The sequence below is a fragment of the Suricata suricatta genome, chromosome 16 (assembly GCF_006229205.1).
Source record: "Suricata suricatta isolate VVHF042 chromosome 16, meerkat_22Aug2017_6uvM2_HiC, whole genome shotgun sequence".
In the NCBI taxonomy this organism is placed as follows: Eukaryota; Metazoa; Chordata; class Mammalia; order Carnivora; family Herpestidae; genus Suricata; species Suricata suricatta.
The window spans coordinates 45846473-45865688 of NC_043715.1; the positions used below are offsets into that span (position 1 = coordinate 45846473).

The following is a 19216-nucleotide window of genomic DNA, read 5'->3' on the forward strand; positions in this document are numbered from 1 at the left end:
CTCCGGCCGCAGTCTTGCCCGAGTGCGCCTGTGCGCGGCGGGGGTGGCCGTGGCCGGGCGGGGCTCCAGCCGGCCAGGTGCGTGCGGGGCTGGGTCCCGGAGTGGGAGACGTGGAGTGCAGGTACTGTGCGATCTGGGGGCGCGGCGCCTCTGTTACCCTTTTCATGTTGTCCTTCCCGCCGTAATGCTTTTCTCCCCTTTTGTCATCCAGTGCCCCTTTATGTAGCTATTCCTCCCCTTACGTCGCACCCCGGTTGGATCGTCACTACCCCGCTTCTGTCGGCGTCAGCCTCCTTATGTCGCTGTCAACCCCCTTAGTTCGCTTAATTCTAAGTCCCCATTACCACCCTACGTTGCAGTCTTCCCCCTTTAAGTCTCCATCGCCTTCTGTCACCTGCTCTCCTCTTGTTGCTATTTTTCTTTTATCAAGTCCTCACTTAAGTTGTCATTATACCCCCGTGTCACCTTCACACGCCTCCTGTCACCATCTCCTTAAATCGCAGTCACCCGTCCCTTGTGTCAGTTTCACCCCATTCCTCCCATGTCACCTTTGCTCCTAACAGTCACCGTACATGGCTCTGCCTTCCAGTTGTTTTTCTTGCCTCCATGTTGCTGTCATTTCCCCATGTCACCTCTCACAAACTCATCACCGTATGGGCTACTAGAGCCCGGTTCCTGGCATGTGCCAGAATCCCAGCTCCACCGCTGAACCTCTGGGTAACCTTGACCACCTGATCACACCTTTGCAATCTCAGCTCCCTCGTCTGTAAGTCACACACAAGGACACCTACATCAAGGATGATTGTGAGGATTCTGCAAGTTTATTCTTGTGATATACTCAGCCTGACGTGGAGATTTGGGCTAATAATGTTATTAACCATGTCACCCTCACCCTCATGCAGTCCCCTTCATGACCTCTTCATTGTCATCAGTCCCATGGTGTCGGCACACTCAATCCCTGTGTCATGATACCCTCTGCCATGGCAACCACCCCACGCCACCCCACGTCATGTTCTCACCCCATGTTCTCATCTCTGCCACGTCACCACACCTGAGGGGGTGGCCCATCGGCCATCACAAACCTTGCTTCGGTAAATACTTAATCCCTATCCCTACCTTGCCGGATTGAGTGATCTCCCACCCCCAAAATAAGAGCTTTGAGCCGACGGTGTGGTGGGAACCCAGGAGTAGTGGCCGGGGGGGTTGGGGAGGAGACAAGCTAGCTTAGGCCCAGATTCCCTTGACTTTTAGAATCAGGGGTACAGAGAGATGAGGCAGGTCCCAACACACCTCAGTCTAACCTCAGCCGCAGAGAGGTAAGTATCTTACTCACTTGAGTTACCTTAGCGAGGCAGTGCGAGGCTAGCAGTGTGCCTGGGGGCCGGAACCCAAGTTCCAGACTTGATTCTAGCATTTAGTACTGAACAAGTTGCATGGCCTTGAGCAGGTGGCTTAACGTCCCTGTGCCTCAGTTGCTGCGTCTGGAATATGGGAAGAAAAAAACACTAGGCATTCCTTCAGTGTGTATTTATTAAGCATGTTCTACATGCCCAACACTGTGCTAGGCATGGGGTGGGGGACACATCAGTGAATAAAACAGACAAGATATCCCTGTACTCGTGGAGTTTCTATTCTAGCAAGGGTAAGAGACAAGCGAACAGGTAAGTAAGTAGACTCTATGATGTGTCAGAAGAAGGGAGGCTGAAAAAAGAAGAGAGATGGGAATCCTTGGTAAAGGTTCCAGTTTCAACTAAGGGGGTCAGGAAAGGTCTTCTGAGATGGTATCTTTGAACAAAGACATGAAGGAGGGGAGAGCATTCTAGGCAGAGAGAACAGCATATGCAAAGGCCCTAAGGTGGGGGCATGTGTGGAATACTTTGGGAATCACAAAGACGCCAGCAAAGGAGGAGAGGGGTGGGGATGATGTCAGAGGAGGGAGGCGGCAGATCATCTGCATGTCATGGGCTGTGAAGAAGACTTTGGCTTTACTCTGAGTGAGGCGGGAGGATTTGGAGGAGAAGAGAGACTCAGTCTGATGTGACCTGATGTGACATGAGACAGCAGCAGCAGCTCCAGAACTTCCACCAAGGATGGATCGCCCAGAGCAGCCTGGCTGGAAGGAGAGCCAGAGTTGTGTTCTCAAGGCTGCCCTCAACATATCCTTTATATTTGGAGAAAGCCTCCGACGTCCCTCTCAGCGACTGGGAGGAGGAGGAGATGTTGGGCGAGCATCCGGGAAGCCAGTGCCACCTCTGGGTTCATTTGCCGTTGGGGGTGGGTTTGGGGGGTGGCGGGCAGCCACAGATCTACAGATGGCGAACAACACGAGAGGCAGCTGTCTACACCTGGGACCCAGAGGCAGCTCAGGGTCAAATCCTGACTCCACTGTTTCCTGGCCTGTCCTTTTGTGCCAATGACTTAACCTCTCTGGGTCTTTAGCTTCCTCACCATTATGTGCGGCTAAGGAAGGGACTGTTGTGGGAAATTAAATACATAAAGTACTTCCAGCAGCGCTTGGTTCAGTAAAAAGGGGCCCTGCCTGCTCGCCCCGCTTCCTACCCTCTCTCTGGGTGACCAGGAAAAGACACTCTGCCTATATGTTACATTCACGAATCGGTTTCCGACACCATAGTATCCTGGAACAGAGCTGAGCCCTGGGTTCGAATTCCGTACCCACAAACGTGACACTTTACAACCTGAGCAGAGTTTTCCCTGATCCGTGAACCTTACTGCCTCACCTGAAACGGGGAGAACAGTGCCTTGCCCCCAGCTGTGTGGTGGCGTTGTTTTTGAACGGAGACATCAACCATTTTCTTTCTTCTTTTTTTTTAATGTTTATTTATTTTGAGAGAGAGAACGAGCAGGGGAGGGGCAGAGAGAGAATCCCAAGCAGGTTCCGAGCCGCCAATGCACAGCCCAATGCGGGGCTCCATCTCACGAACGGGGAGATCATGACCTGAGCCAAAATCAAGAGTTGGACACTTAACCGACTGAGCCTCCCAGACGCCCATAGCACTTAGTAGGGATTTTTTTTTAAGTAAGCTCTCCGCCCACCATGGGGCTTGAACTCATGACCCTGAGATCAAGATTTGAATGCTCTACCAAATAGCCAGGCAGGCACCCCCATCAACCATTTTCAATGGTGAGGCTGTTCTGTCCCTCCCCTACTTCTTTTTTCACCTATCTATTGCTTCACTCCCCAAAAACAATGTCTTTACTAGGATTTTTTTTTCTGTTTTGTACTATCTTTCCAGACCCTACACAGGCCTTATCAGTGAGTCATCACTGAATACTAGTTGAATGAACAGATGATTGAACTGATACCTGCCGTGTACTGTCGCTGTGCTGGGTGGTACAGGGCACACCAGCAGTGACTGAGACAGCCCAGCGCTGCCCTCGTGGGCTTCATAGTCCTGTGGGAGAAACAACCCCATCACCAGGCAGTAACAGCACAGGGGGGCGGGGGGCTGGGGCTGGGGCAACAGAAAGGTCAGGGCCGGGATGGAGAAGGCCAGGGACTATTGGAACCCAAAGTGGGGTGTGGTTCTGGACCAGCATAGGAGTCAGGGAGGACTTCCTGGGGGAGGTGGCACATGAGCTGATAGGAATGAGCACACGAAGAGGAGAGAAAGGTGTGCTGAGCAGAAGGAGCAGCTGTGGGAGTGTTTGGTGGTAAAGGTGTGGTTTCAGTTCAGGGAACTGAAAGATACTAAATCTGTATGGGACACAAAGTGAGACAGTAAACCAAAGAGGTGATTAAGGGGAGACCATTCGGGGCTCTGGGAAGCACAGTGAGGAGCTGAGACTTTGTCCTGAGGATTCTGGGGGGCGGGGGGGCATACGTTTTTGAGCGGGAAAGGAGCGATTTCCATTCAGATGGAAGGGGGACTCAAGGGTTGAATAGACATTGGGAGGCAAGGGAGGTGGCAGAAGTGGGGATCCAGGTGGGACAGGGCTGTGGAGGAGAGAAAAATGGTGTGTGTGGGGGAGAGCCCCTCAGGAGGCCAAGCAGACAAGCTGTGGAGGGTCCAGGATGAAGCCAAAAGGGCTCCAGGGGAGTCAGGGAGGGCTTTCTGGAAGAGGTGGCACATAGGCTGAGACCCATAGGATGAATAGGATAGCTGTCCTTGAAATGGTAACCCAGGAGAGGAGCAGGTTTGGGAGTGATGCTAAGGATAGTTGAGGACGTTGTGGGCGAGAGGGGCTTGGGGACGCTTGGAGAACATCTAGAAGGCCATGGCACTCCCAAAGCTGAAGTTCAGGGAAGAAGTGAGCAGGAGACCGCTTTGGGCCCTAGAGGACACGGTAAGAAGTTTGCCCTTTACCCCGAGGGCAGTAGGGAGCCACAGAAGGATTCTGAGCAGGGAGGAGACAGCTTAGATTTTTGAGTTCCGACTCAGAAATGTTCACCAACTGTGATGTGTTTTTGTTGCTGTTTTCTTGCTTTTTACATATGTGTTTTTCAGGCCAAGCATCTTCTCTCCCTAGGAAGGGCAGCTTTTAGGGGTCCTTAGAAATAAAGGTCCTACTGCTAAAAACAAAACAAACCAAGTTTACAAAACTCTGTTCTGTTTTCCGTAGCCTGACCTCAGACCATTGATTGTTCAGGCCGAAGGGGTCTGCACAATCAAGTGAAAATCCGCTCCTTTAAACACAAGACCATTTCTGAACCATAGGGAAGGTCCATAGGTTTGTAAATGTGTCCCGTCGTGTAGTCTGGTGCCTCAGCAGCCAGCTGGGCCTGCCCCCTCCCTTGCCCTCTCAGGTGGCTTGACTCAAACTTAAATTGACCTTGAATTTTACTTTCAGACTGAAAGTCCATTATCTGCCCCTACCCATCAGCTCTGGGCTTAGAGCACAAGCTGGTTATCATTGTGTACAAAACAAGTGTCACTAGGTCTAGAGAGACCCCTATGAACGTCTTTTCTCAAAGGTCTCCATTCTATTCCATTTCTTCTGTTGCCAACAAACATTTATTGAGTGGTTATGAGGTGCTGGACAGCAAGGTGTAGAGAAATAAACCAGACACAGAGTTCGCTTTTTAAGGGACACATAAGTCTGTGACACAAATACAGGGGACTAGAGGACACACAGATGTCACAACAAGCTGGTTTGGGGAGTTTACTATGCTGCCTGTCTCCCACGGAAGGGTTCACTGACTCTTCCCAGAACACACGGCTAAGATCTGAACCCAGGCGGGTCGGACTCTGAGAGTCACCCCTTTTAAACCCGTCAGAGATCACCAAGGCTTCCACCCTTTAGATGAGTATGAGATGATCCCCATTCCTTTTTTTTTAAGTTTATTTATTTTGCGAGACAGTGCATGCACACATGTGTGCAAGCTGGGGAGGGCCAGAGAGAGGGAACAGAGGATCCAAAGCCCTCCCTGCATTGAAAGCACAGAGCCCAATGCAGAGCTCAGACTCACAAACCAGGAGATCGAGACCTGAGCCGAAGTTGGACGCCAACCGACCGAGCCACCCAGGCGCCCCATGAGATGATCCCCACTCTAAAGCACTGCTATGGAGGAGGGATCAAATCTGCCCCTACCCAAGGGTGGGGTGTTCAGGGAGCTGTGACCCAGCGCGTGCCTCAGAAACCCAGTGGGTTTTGCTTCCTCCTTTTCTGTGGGCTGTGGTGTCACACCCCAAGGCAGGCAGGGCACAAGCCAAGGGACCAGGGCTTCGAGGGCCCCCCTTGCAGATACATCCCATGACCAAGGAAGCAGAGCACAAGGATCGGCCTGGGCATTGCCCTGCAGCCTCATCGGGGTTCTAGGTTACAGGCCATGCAGGGACAGCCTAGCTGCGGAAAATGCCAGCCCAGCTCCGTCAGTCCAGCTGCCTGCCCCCAACTTTGATCTCGCCCTGCCCTGCACCCCCCGCCCCCCCGGGATCTGGGGATTGGGATGCTGCAAACTCACCCAGCTGAGGCGGGGGTTTTTTTGGAGACTATGATGTGGAGGAAAGGCACCCGAGCTAGGAGCTTGAACCTCATAATTTAATTTCCACAGACGTCCTATGCATTTAAAAAATTAAATGGTCACTAAAGCCCTACAGTGAAAAATAAGAACCATGTCTTGGGGGTGGGGGGAAATGGTGCCTTTTTTCTTTCTTTTCTTCTTTTTTATTTTTTTTGTCTATCAGGAGCCTTGACACTGTTCCATGTATTGAGCGCGTCTCACATGTCCATTCTATACACTTGATAAGAGTTAATCCCTTTAGCTCAAAGGAGTCCCTTCTCAAATTGTGTATGTTCAAAACACACACACACACACACACACACACACAGAGTTTCTGTATCATTCATTCGTTCGTTTATTTCATTTCTTTCTGGCCTTTTCCCAAATTGGCCTTCCCCAGATCAGCTCCCAGGGCCACTGCCCTTGGCAGTTGTTCTGGCCCAAACCCTTGGCTGAACCCGATCCACCCCCTCAACACACACACACCCAGGTCTGTTCCCCGCACAGCCAGAGGGAGCCTGCCACACACGCATCAGCGTCCTGTGGCTGCTGTCACACGGTACCACAACCAAAATGTATTCTCACCATTCTGGAGGCGGGAAGTCAAGGTGTTGGTGGAGCCACACCCCCTCGTGAGGCTCAGGCGGAGACTCTGGCGGCCCCAGGCACACCTGGGTTTGTGGGTCTATCCCTGCGATCTCGGCCTCCCTGGTCCTGTGGTCTTTGCTGTCTCTTCTCTTCCTCTTAGAGACACTTGTCATTGGATTTAGGGCCCACGTGTATAACCCAGGATGATGTCATCTCAGCATCCTTAATTGAATTACATCTGCCAAGACCCTTTTTCCAACTGAGGTCACACAAATCCTGGAGATTATGGCCATGTTGGACAGATCTTTTTGAGGCCACCATTCACACCTTACACAGATCGTGTCTGTCCTCTGCTCAGAACATACTCATGGCCCTGACCTTCTCACCACAGCCCAGGCAGCCCTGCACGATTTGGTCCTGTCACCCCTCTGACTGTTCTCTGCTCCTCACAGCCCACCCCACTACAGAATCACCTTGCTCTTCCCTATACACATCAGGCACACCCCTGCCTCAGGGCCTTTGCACTGGCTATTCCCTCTGCTTAAAACACTCTCCCTAAGAAGTCCACATAGCTCCCTCCCTCCTCTCTTTGATGGTTTTTCCCTCAGGTATCCGCTTCTCAGTGAGGCTTTTCCTGACCTCCTTGTTTAAAATTGTAAACAGGGGCACCTGGGTGGCTCAGTCGGTTAAGCGTCCGGCTTCGGCTCAGGTCATGATCTCACAGTTCGTGGGTTCAAGCCCCGCATCAGGCTCTGTGCTGACGGCCAGTTCAGAGCCTGGAGCCTTCTTCAGATTCTGTGTCTTCCTGTGTCTCTGACCCTCCTCTGCTCATGTTGTGTCTGTCTTTCTCAAAAAATAAATTTAAAACAATTTAAGAATAATAAAAAATAATAAAATTGCAAACAATCCCAATGCCACCCCTCTCCCATCCCACTTCCCTGATTCTCTATGGCATTTATTACCTTCTAACAATTTATTTACTGTCTTATTTCTTTATCTGTCTCCCCCGGCGTCTGTTTTGTTCACAGCGCTATTGCCAGTGCCTCCAACAATACCTGGTACACAGATACTCAATAAGCATGTGTAAAATAACGAACAGCCTTATGAGAAGTAGGTACTACTGTCACCAGGCCCATCTTACAGATGGGAAAACTAAGGCACAAATTTGTTCTCGTTCTCAAGGTCAAACAGTCACATAAGCGCTGAGGCTCATATTCAAGTCAGGCATCTGGCTCTAGAATCCACAGAATTAACTGCCTTATAATCTAATCCAGTCTAACCTACGTCTCCATTGTATGTATGTATGTATGTATGTATGTATGTATGTATGTATTATTTTTAGAGAGAGAGCGAGCATGAGTGTGAGCAGGGGAGGAGCAGAGGCAGAGGGAGAGCAAAAAGCGTAAGCAGTCTACACACCAAGTGCAGAGCCAAACTTGGGGCCCTATCTCATAACCCTAAAATCACAATCTGAACTGAAATCAAGAGTCAGACCCTAAACCAACCGACAGAACCACCTGGGCACCCTACTAGTTTTTTTTAAGCACCTTAAGTGTTTTGTTTTTTAGTTTATTTATTTTGAGAGAGAGTGAGATGGAGAATCCCAAGCAGGCTCCACCTCATGAATGCAGGGCTCAGTCTCATGAACCATGAGATCATGACCTGAGCCAAAATCAAGAGTTGGCCACTTAACCGACTGAGCAACCCAGGTGTCCCTTAGGTGTATTTTGACAAAAATAGAACAGAAATTAAAATTAAACCCATTGTTACAGACCCGTTAGCGCTCTACAAGTGGAAAGCCAAAACGTCACTAAAAATCTGAATGACAAGTGTGCTATCTTCTTCCTAGTTGTGGTGCATTAGCGGCCATTCCGATCCTTGGCCTCACTGTGCCCGATCCTGTGCCTTGCCCCTCCGTGCCCTACCTCTCCCTCAGCTTTGTTTTGGTTCACTTTATTTTCCCTAATTTTACATCACCTGTGGTCCCAACTCCCTATTTTTTGTTGTTTTAAAGTTCTCTCTACACCCTAAGTGGGGCTCAAACCCACAATCCAGAGACTAAGAGTCACATGCTATGACTGAGGCAGTCAGGTGCCCACAGCACCTGTTTTATTCTTCAATAAAACCTTTCTCCCAGGGGTGCCTGGATGGCTCAGTCGGTTGAGCGTCTGGCTTCGGCTCAGGCCATGATCTCACGGATCGTGGGTTCGAGCCCCGCGTCAGGCTCTGTGCTGACAACTAGCTCAGAGCCTGGAGCCTGCTTCAGATTCTGTGTCGCCCTCTCTCTCTGACCCTCCCCTGCTCGCACTGTCTCTCTCTGTCTCTCAAAAATAAATAAAAACAACAACAAAAAGAATTTTTTTTAAAAACCTTTCTCACCAAGGCCTTCATGATTGATTAAATAAAAGGAAAATGTTTCCTGCCCCAACTCTCCCTTCCCCCACCTCGCAACCCAGTGGTCAGCCATCTCTAAGATTGTTTTCTGGTGACCTCTGAAGGTCCAAATGACCTTGATGTGTTACCATTTCCTGCTGGATCCATTTGGCCCATCCCCACTTATCTCCCTGCACTGAGAGAGGGGAATCCAGATTGTGCTCTGCCCTTGCCAATCTGGGAACCGACGTTGTGGGGGAAGGGGTTCCAAATTATCCTTTCAGATGTGGGCTGGATCTTCCGCGGAGGAGGAGGAAGGGGGGGTCCTAGCTCTCTTTTGGAATTTTTTTCCCTTCTTTTTTAAGATCACAGTAATGCATGCTCAGTAATGCATGTCGTGGGCCGCGGCAACACCTGTGTTCGCTTTATAATTATTTCTTAATCTGCACAGAGATGGTTTTTTTCCCCTTACTTTTCTGTAAGTCGCTTATATTGCACAATTTTTAGAAAAGAAAATAGGCGTACAATAAAAAGCAATCCTCACCCACCCTAAATCCCACTCTCGAGACAATCACTTCTGACGCTGTTGCATCTCTCAGCCATCATCGTTTTCTGCATTCATCTGTTGACTTCTAGCGTGGATGGATGGAGGGGAGGGCGTCCTGCCCCTGTTTTACTGGGAAAGGTGGGCAGGGAGCGGTTATCCAATTCTTTTCGTCAGCGGCGGTCTTAAATCCTGCTGGGGGAAAAAAGAGATGGGAAATCTTGCTTAATCTTCCAGCCAGAGACTGGATTTCAGAAACAAAATTTGAAAAATCCCTATCAAAATATCATTTGGCTTTTTTAAAAAGACATTAAATACTGTTATCCAAACAGACTCCAACAGAAAACCCACCTCCTTCCACCACCCCACTCATCCCCCTCTCCCCAACCCCGTACATAGCCTGGGTTGTGTCTTCTGATTTTATTCGCTACCTCTAGAAATCATACTATTCAACTTTGATCTCTCCATTTTATTTTGTAAGGCTTTTAATTTTTTTAGTGTAACTGACATTTCATGTTTTTTATCCATTTTTTTTTTGACTAGGTAATACATGCCCATGGTACAAAAATTCACAAGGTTCGTAGACAAGATGCGGGGTTTCTTTTTCTCTTTACCTATAGTCTCCCCACCCCACCCCAGGACTCTGGGGGAGGTGGGTGGCAAAGCCCATCCCCCAGCCATGTACTCTCTGCATCCCGGCCAGGTTGGCGGGACCGTATCGGGGGGACCGGAGCCCCCCTTCTCCCTGCGGTGATCCGGGGCGGCCTGCGCACTGCGCAGACTCCCCGCTGCAGTGGGCGGAGCCCCCGTCGGGCCCCGCCCCCCTCCCGCCCGCCCCTGCTCAGCCTGTTGGGGCAGAAGCTGGGGCCCCGCGGAGGTAGCAGCTGCCGCCTGCGGAGTGAGGCCGAGTCCCCTCCGGGGTAAGGTGGAGGAAGATTGCTAGGGGGATGGGCTGGAGGCTGGCGGTGAGGCCCCGATGGTCCTGGGCTCCCGGCTTGAGCTGTCTGGTGGGTACCTAAGGGTGATGGCAGAGGAACCACCTGGAAAAGGCTCTCTGGGTGGTCTCCGGGCTGTGAAAAGCCAGGTAAAGATTTGGGGGCTTCACTGACCCCATCCGGAGTGGTCTTCTTAGGAATGTCTAGATTAGAGCTCAGAGAAGGGAAAATGCTAATGGGGGAGCGTATTAATGAGCAACAGGATGGGTGCTAAGTGTGGGGGGAGGCAGGGGGGGCGCTAAGGGGGACAGGTTATGCACCATGGAATGATGGGAAGAAAGCTAGGCGTTAGACTGAGGGATTTCGAAATCCCTGCTGACCAGTGGTCAGCTTCCTCCTTTTGGGGTGCCGGGCCCCATGCCAGTGACCCCGTGCTCACAGACAAGGAGACCCAGTGGGTCCCGTGAGCCCAACACTGCTCTGCTTTCAGTAGTGTTCCCTCAAAGCCCAGAAACGCCCATACAGTGCCAGCTTTTGTTCCCCACAGTTTGGAGACCCTGACACACCCACTTACCCAGCCTGGGCTCCGGGTATCACCTCGAGTATCACCTGGCTGCCTGGCAAGATGAAGCCTAAACTGATGTACCAGGAGGTAAGTGGATGTTGGGCCCAGTGGGGTGGGTGGGGCTGGGTGCAGAAGAGGGCAGAGACCCTGACAAGCTGCCCTGTCACCCCCCCTGCCATCCCCATCCCCCAGCTAAAGGTGCCTGCTGAGGAGCCCGCCAATGAGCTGCCCATGAATGAGATTGAGGCTTGGAAGGCTGCGGAGAAGGTAGGAGCCCACCACCGCCCTCAGCCTGTCTCAGGCGTGGGCTGGGCCGGTCGCCTGGGGCTGGCTGATCACCTCCTCCTCCCCACAGAAAGCGCGTTGGGTCCTGCTGGTCCTCATCCTGGCCGTTGTGGGCTTCGGAGCCCTGATGACTCAGCTGTTTCTATGGGAATACGGCGACTTGCATCTCTTTGGGCCCAACCAGCGCCCAGCCCCCTGCTACGACCCCTGCGAGTAAGTTGGGGGGGTACCTCGGGCGGTGGGGGGAAGGAGCCCTGCCAGGCCAGGAACACTTAACACACTGAGCAGGGCCTGTCCTGAGGCGCAGCCAGTGCCTGGGACAGGGCGAGGTGATCACAGACTCCCAAGTGCTCTGTCACAGGGTCTTCCCTCCCCCGCCCAACCCTTTCCCCCCCAACCCTGTTCCCATGGCAGCCACAGCATCATCTTCTGTCCGTGTCTAGGAACAAACCAGCGCACACACACAGACACACACGGCATCTTCCATCACACGTGTGGACAGACGCACACACGCAGAGATCCACACGCACAGCCTGCCTGCCACACGTCTAATCAGACAAATACACAGACGCACGGAATCTTGAGCACAAGCACACAGATGCACAAATGCCTAGTCGTCCATCCTCCCTGGTCAGACAGGTGAGCGCTCTCCTTCCAGGCAGTTGTCTCTGGCCCCCTGCGACTGATACCACCCCCATCCCTTAGGGCAGTGCTGGTGGAGAGCATTCCAGAAGGCCTGGACTTCCCCAATGCCTCCACGAGCAACCCTTCCACCAGCCAGGCCTGGCTGGGCCTGCTCGCCGGTGCCCGCAGCAGTCTGGACATCGCCTCTTTCTACTGGACTCTCACCAACAATGACACCCACACTCAAGAGCCCTCTGCCCAACAGGTACCTGGCAGCGTGGGCCCCGGCTGGCAGCAGGGGTGGTGGGGAGCATCGTGGGGGGTGCGGGGAGTGAAGGGGGTCCCCCTGCAGCCCAGGAGACAGTTGGGCACATCTCACACAGCAGGTTGGACGCAGGTGATTGAAAGCCACTGTCTTCACATGGCGCTCTGGACTGGGGGCATTTCTCACGGTCATCCAGAGGCCTCTGAAGGTCAGGTGTGGGTCTGATTACCAGGAATTGGGCTGACAGATGTTGCTCACCCATGAGCTGCCCCCACCCCATCACACAATGACACGGAAGACCAGAGTAACAGCCCAGCCTCAAGCCAGCCTCCCGCTTCCCAGCCATGTGACCTTGGGCAGGTCATGGCGCCTCTCAGGCTTCAGCTTCCACATCTGTAGAATGGGACTAGTAGCTAGCATTTGCCACTTACGAGAATAAAACGGCCTAATCTGTGCAGATTCCAGCCCAGTGTGTGACAACAGTCGGCCCCCTGCCAGCATCTGCTTTATATCCTCGTCAGGGTCTCCAGACACACTTCAAAAACATAAAACCTCAAGATGTGAAAAGGAACAGCCTTGCTGGATAACCCCTTCCTTGAAAGACACACTGATTTGTTCCTTTCTTCCCCATCCCTGCCCCCTGGCCCCCGCTGCCTCTTTTTGTCAGAGGCAGACTTAACATTGATTAAAATTGTGGGGCCTCTCAAGCACTACCCGAAAACGTAATCACAAAAGGTAAAAATGACAGGAGTGCTCCGTCCCCGCCGGCTCCCCCTGGAGGGTTACCCAGCACAGAGCCAGGAGGCAGGTGACCCGGGTTCAGATCGCCCTTCACCACTGACTTCTCTGATGCCAGTTTTCTCCTCTGCGCTTCGGGGGTTTTACTCAGACCCGCCTTACCAGTGACAGCGATGAGGAGTCCGTGAGTTCGGATGTGGAGGGACTTAGGACAGGGCCTGGCTTCTAGTAGGAAAGCAGGCAATCCTAGGCTGTCGTCCTTACAGTTACCCTGAACCTTCCTGGACCCCCAGCCCATGCCATGCCCCCAGCATCCAAGAGGGTTGCTTGGAGGTCCCTGCAGTGCCAAGCTTTGATGCTCTCAAGGCAGGAGCTTAGGAAGGTCCTGGAAGGACAGGACGGGCAGGGAGGCCCTGGCATGGGCCACAGCACCAGTAATTAAACAGATGAAAGGTTTTCATAGCTCAGCCTGTAAAGTCATCTCTCTGAGTACCGGCTAATGGAGAGCCTGTTCAGTCCTGATCACAAATGAAATGCAATATCAAAGCGGTCTTATTGTGGGGGTGCCACATGCGGTTGGAGAGCTGGCTGGCCCAGCCCCTCAGAGCCTCTCCCCTCCCTGCAGGGTGAGGAGGTCCTCCGGCAGCTCCAGGCCCTGGCGCCTCAAGGCGTGAAGGTCCGCATCGCCGTGAGCAAGCCCAATGGGCCCCAGCCGCAGGCCGACTTGCAGACCCTGCTGCAAAGTGGTAAGCCGAGGGGCAGCTGTGGGGGCTGGCGGGCTGGCCCGGGGCTGTCCCCGCCGGCTCCTGACACCCAGTGTCTGTCACAGGTGCCCAGGTCCGCATGGTGGATATGCAAAAGCTGACCCACGGCGTCCTGCACACCAAGTTCTGGGTGGTGGACCAGACTCACTTCTACATCGGCAGCGCCAACATGGATTGGCGCTCCCTGACCCAGGTCTGCCTGCACCCTGCCCGCCCACCCTTCCCGGTTCTTCCATGTCCCGAAGGGCACCTGGCCTCCAACCACGCCCCTCTACAATCCCAGTCTCTTCTTTGTCCAGTCTCTGCAACGGCCTCCTGCCAGGCCTTCCTAAGCATCCCCAAATCCAGCCCTCACTGCCTTGCCCCTCCGAGGAAGGCTGGGTTCGCTCTGATCCTTGATGACACCTGCCAGCCCTCCTCCATTCAAGGCCCCGCCCACCGATTTGCCCTTCATTATTCATTCCCTGAGTGCCTGCTCTAAGCCCGGGCCTGTCCCGGGAGATGCTGAGAACATGGTGGTAAGCAGAGGACCCCGCGAACTGGCAGTCCAGTGCCGAGGCAGGCTGGGCGCCTGGCAGTGTGGCAGCCCAGAAGGTCAGGGCCAGGATGGAGGACGACCCAGTCTGGAGTCTCAGGGAAGGTCTTCCAAAGGAGGTGACAGCTGACAGGATAGCAGAAGGATCTGTGAGCATTAGCACAGGTGGGAAAGAAACTACAGTGGTCATTTATTTACTCAGCAAATAACCTCCCAACGCCCTAACCATATCAGCTCTGGGGAGATGCTGAAGACACAGCCGTGGCTGAGACATCCCCGGTGACTGTCTTCCGAGTCTGGCGTCACCAGAGAGAGAAATGAGGGAAACACAAGGGACCGTGAGAGCCCAGAGGAATGCCTGACACAGTCTGGGCAGTCAAGAGAGGGTTCCCGGAGGAGGAGGCTGCCCGCCAGGACCTACGAATGAGTAGGAGCCTGTTCTGTGCAGGGCAGAAGTTCCGGAAACCTGGCACCTCGGGATAACTGCGTGATTTTTGTCGAAACTTGGCAAGGCCTTGGCCTTGGGCCAAGGCCATGTCCATCTCAGGACTTCAGTTCTGGTGATGGCAGCGGAGCTGGGGGCGGGGGACTGAGGAGCAGAAAGATGGGGAGCTTGAGAGGCAAGGGGCAGGAAGGAAGGCTGGGGGGGCGGGGCGGGGTGGGTGTTCAGTCATCCGTGGGTGCCAGGCTGCCACCCCCAGGCTCAGCACCCACCTCCCACAGGTCAAGGAACTGGGCGTGGTCATGTACAACTGCAGCTGCCTCGCTCGAGACCTGACCAAGATCTTTGAGGCCTATTGGTACCTGGGCCAGGCGGGCAGCTCCATCCCGTCGACCTGGCCCCGGCCCTACGACACTCGCTACAATCAAGAGACACCAATGGAGATCTGTCTCAATGGAACCCCGGCTCTGGCCTACCTAGCGGTGAGTCCTCGGGAAGAGGGGCCCCGTCCCTTACAGTCTCTGCCCTGCCCCGTGCCGGGGAGACGGTGTCCTGACCGCACACTCTGGCTCAGGCTGTTGGGTCTGGAGCCAGGGCCACCTCCCCACCTCCCTGGGCCTGTTTTCTCTCAGAAACGGTGTCACAGTATGTGCCACCTCTAGGGCGGACAGGGAGTCATAGCTGCGTTCATGCCGCAAGCTCCTGGTGCCTTTGTGCTGGCCCACAAAGCAGCACGCAGCTCTGCGTTTAAATCCGTTAAAGTTAAATGTGGCCAAAAAATTCCGTTCCTTGGCCACACTAGCCATGTTTCAAGCACTCAGGTACATGCGGCAAACGGCTGCCACGCTAAACAGTGCAGATCGAGAACATTCCCGTCACTCTGGAAAGTTCTCTGGGACAGCACCCACGGATACAGATACTGAGCACTGTAGACGAGGCGCTGCTGTTTTCAGCTGCTGACATTTTCACCCGTTGGAGCGGCCCCTCTGGGTGCCTTTCAGTCCCCGCCCCTGCGCAAGTCACCTGGCCATGCCCAGAGTCCTGCTGGGAGGGCTGCACAAAGGCACAGATGCAGGGACACATGATTCAGGGACACATGATTCACGGGAGTCCTTTGCTCCAGTGGTCTCGCCTGGAAGGTTACGGGTTCCCCTATTACCTTCTCCCCTTCAGAGCTTGAGTTTGCCGATCTGTCACGAGAGGCAAAACAGGTAAAGGGCTTGGTGTGGTAAGACATGTAGGCACGCCATCAAGGTCGGCTGTGAGCAAGTCGGGGACGAAGTAACAAGAGGTCCTTATTAAGCCTGAGCATTCATCAGAAGCATGGCATGGCAGGGGGAGGGGCTGCTGTTAAAACCGAGACTCCCAGGGGTGCCTGGGTGGCTCAGTCGGTTAAGCGTCCAGCTTCAGCTCAGGTCATGATCTCACGATTGTGGGTTCAAGCCCTGCGTCGGGCTCTGTGCTGATAGCTCAGAGCCTGGAGCCTGTTTCAGATTCTGTATCTCCCTCTCTCTCTGACCCTCCCCTGCTCGTGCTGTCTCTCTCTGTCTCTCAAAAATAAATAAAAAAAATTAAAAAAAAAAAAAAACCCAGACTCCCAGGCCCCACCCCAGCACCCTGGCTCAGTATGCCGTGTGCAGTGAAGCCCAAGAATCTGCAGTTCTCTTTTGTTTTTAATGTTTATTTATTTTTGAACGAGACAGATAGAGCAGGAGAGGGACAGAGACAGAGAGGGAGACAGCAATTCTGAAGCAGGCTCCAGGCTCTCAGCACAGAGCCCAACGCGGGGACTCACAGTTTGTGAGTTCATGACCTGAGCCAAAGTCAGACACCCAAGCCACTGAGCCACCCGAGCCGCCCCCACCCCAAGAATTTGCAATTCTAACAAGTTCCAAGTGATGCTGTGGATGCTGGACCAGGACCCTAATGTCGGGAACCCCCGTGTTATGGCATAAATTCTTTTTTCTTTTAATGTTGATTTATTTTGAGAGAGAAAGAGCGTGCACAAGCAGGGGAGGGGCAGAGAGAGAATCCCAACCAGGCTGTTGTGGTCAGTGCAGAGCCTCCTGTGGGGCTCAAACTCATGAGCCGTGAGATCATGACCTGAGCCAAAGAGTCTGATGCTTAACTGACTGAGCCACCCAGGCACCTCTAGCGTTAATTCTGGAACCAAACAGCCTAGGTTCAAATCCTGGCTCCATTTATCAGCTGTTTGACCTTAGACAAATCACTTACCCTCTCTGAGCCTCAGTTTCTTCACCTATAAATTGGGCATGGTAATAATCCCAACCCTTTCCGGAGGCTGAGAATTCAGTGCAACCCACAGGACCTGGCTTGGGACAATCTGTCTGTGCATGGGGTCCGCTGCAACGGCACCCCTGGCAGGGCACGTGTCTTGACTATCCCCTCCCCCCAGAGTGCGCCCCCACCACTGTGTCCCAGTGGCCGCACCCCAGACCTGAAGGCCCTGCTCAATGTGGTGGACAACGCACGGAGTTTCATCTACATCGCGGTCATGAACTACTTGCCCACCATGGAGTTCTCCCACCCGCGCAGGTGCCACTGCCGAGTGGGCGGGGCTCAGGGTGGGGGCTACCGTGGAAGAGGCAGTGGGAGGCGGAGCCATGAGGCCAGAAAGCCGGCAGGGGGACCAAGGCAAAGGGAAACCACAGAGACAGAGAAGACAGGGATGGGGGCGTCTGGATAGTCAGGACAGAGGAAGGGGGGGGAGGGAGAAATGATGACAATACTGGGGTTGGAGGCAGGGCGGTGGACCTGAGGCCTGGGGTAGAGTGCCGTGTGGGATTTCCCAAGTTAGGGAGCAGGGAGTAGGGGCTGGAAACAGGATGAGGGGCTTGGGGACAGGAATGGGAGCCAGAAACGGGATGGGGCACGTGGGATGTAAGGAGGCAGGAAGAGAACTGGGAGAACGCTGAGGGTGCCCGGAAGCTGGAGCAAGCTCTCTCAGGCCCAGGGCGAGGCCGCAGGGACAGCTGCCCTCTGAATCCTGCATCCCCATCCCCAAGGTTCTGGCCCGCCATTGACGACGGGCTTCGGCGGGCTGCCTATGAGCGGGGTGTCAAGGTGCGGCTGCTCATCAGCTGCTGGGGACACTCTGAGCCGTCCATGCGGGCCTTCCTGCTCTCCCTGGCCGCCCTGCGTGACAACCACACCCACTCCGACATCCAGGTGGTAAGTGCACCCCACCCCCACCCCTCGGGCCTCGTGCAGGGCAATGCTGAAGACCACCCTCAAGGAGCTCACCTGTCTCCTGACAGGGACGACCCAGAGGGACAGGCCGTGCCATGATGGGGAGACCATGGGTCCGGCCAGGATGACAGGGCACAGGGAGAGGGGGCAGGGCCCAGACGGAGGAGGCATAGACAGAGCCATCATGGCCAGGATGGGCCAGCCTTGGGGGTAGGGGAGAGTTCAAGGAGGACCTTTTGGAAAAGGGGACATCTGTGGTGAGACCTACGGGACGAATAGGAACCATTCTAGAAGGACTGGCAAACAAGGCAACTGGGCGCTCCCTTGTAGCCGGTGTTCCTGCCACTCGCTCCGCTGGGCCCTGTTCTGGCTCTGATAGTTCTGCGGGAAACATGAGTCCCCGGTCCCGCAAACCTGGTGTCACTCTCCACCCCAGACCCCGGGGTTTCCCCAACCCCGCCCTGCAACTCACGCCCCTTCGCTTTCTCCCCTTGCCCTCAGAAACTCTTTGTGGTCCCTGCGGACGAGGCCCAGGCCCGGATCCCATACGCCCGCGTCAACCACAATAAGTACATGGTGACCGAACGCGCCACCTACATCGGTGAGTGTCCCGAGCTCCGCCAGGGGCCGGAAGGGCAGTCCGGTCATGCCACGGGCTCTGACTCTCTGACCCCACCCGGCAGGAACCTCCAACTGGTCTGGCAGCTACTTCACGGAGACGGCGGGCACCTCACTGCTGGTGACACAGAATGGGCGTGGTGGCCTGAGAAGCCAGCTGGAGGCCGTTTTCCTAAGGGACTGGGACTCCCCTTACAGCCATGACCTTGACACCTCAGCTGACAGCGTGGGCAATGCCTGTCGCCTGCTGTGAGGCCGTGGTCCCGCAGACAGGCCGAGGCCTGCGAGGCCCCCACGGACCCAGATATCCTGGGTACCAGACCCTGTCCCCGTGCCCCCGCTTCTGTGTGCCCCATTGTGGCTCCACCCGCTCTCCCCCACTCTCCCACCTCTACCTCTGCCCCTGCCGGCCTGACGCTGTGGCCCCAGGACCCGGCCCAGCTGGGGGAGGGATCAGCCCCCAAAGAAATGGGGGTGCATGCTGGGCCTGGCCCCCTGGCCCACCCCCCTTTCTAGGGCAAAGAGGGCTCAAGGTTATAATAAGAAGTAAATAAGTTGTCTCTACAGCCTGTGCCTGACTCAGTGATGTGAAGCGGGGTGTCAGGGGAGGGGACGGCTGGCATGGGCCTCTCTTGAAGATGTAGCATTTGCTGGGCCCTCAAGCACGTCACCAGTGTGGTTTGGCGTGTACTGAACCCCAGCATGTCAGCTTGCATTTGGCACATAGCATATGTGGCAGTGGGTGACCAGCGTGGGTGGGCACACGCC

General features: G+C 54.4%; 1 protein-coding gene and 1 long non-coding RNA gene across 6 annotated transcripts; one reads left to right on the forward strand and one right to left on the reverse strand.

The window, feature by feature from the left end:
* Nucleotides 1-14: 14 nt before the first annotated feature.
* PLD3 (phospholipase D family member 3) lies at nucleotides 15-19014 on the forward strand. 5 transcript variants are annotated; one of them, XM_029925083.1, is made up of 13 exons: nucleotides 25-121; nucleotides 10011-10043; nucleotides 10950-11054; nucleotides 11160-11234; nucleotides 11323-11465; nucleotides 11958-12141; nucleotides 13505-13625; nucleotides 13709-13836; nucleotides 14902-15102; nucleotides 17037-17176; nucleotides 17647-17812; nucleotides 18332-18431; nucleotides 18514-19014. In XM_029925083.1, exons 3-13 carry the CDS (start codon nucleotides 11028-11030, stop codon nucleotides 18699-18701), a joined length of 1473 nt encoding a protein of 490 aa, XP_029780943.1. In that variant the 5' UTR covers nucleotides 25-121; nucleotides 10011-10043; nucleotides 10950-11027; the 3' UTR covers nucleotides 18702-19014. The 5 variants fall into 5 exon arrangements, with proteins under 5 accessions (XP_029780945.1, XP_029780943.1, XP_029780944.1 ...); XM_029925085.1 differs by lacking the exon at nucleotides 10011-10043 and having other exon boundaries at nucleotides 15-121; XM_029925084.1 differs by lacking the exons at nucleotides 25-121; nucleotides 10011-10043 and adding an exon at nucleotides 10298-10387.
* Nucleotides 2936-10232, reverse strand: LOC115280292. The gene is made up of 4 exons (XR_003903733.1): nucleotides 10082-10232; nucleotides 9472-9662; nucleotides 3325-3413; nucleotides 2936-2956 (listed from the first exon to the last, which is right to left on the reverse strand). It is a non-coding gene; the product is annotated as an uncharacterized LOC115280292 (long non-coding RNA).
* Nucleotides 19015-19216: the final 202 nt, after the last annotated feature.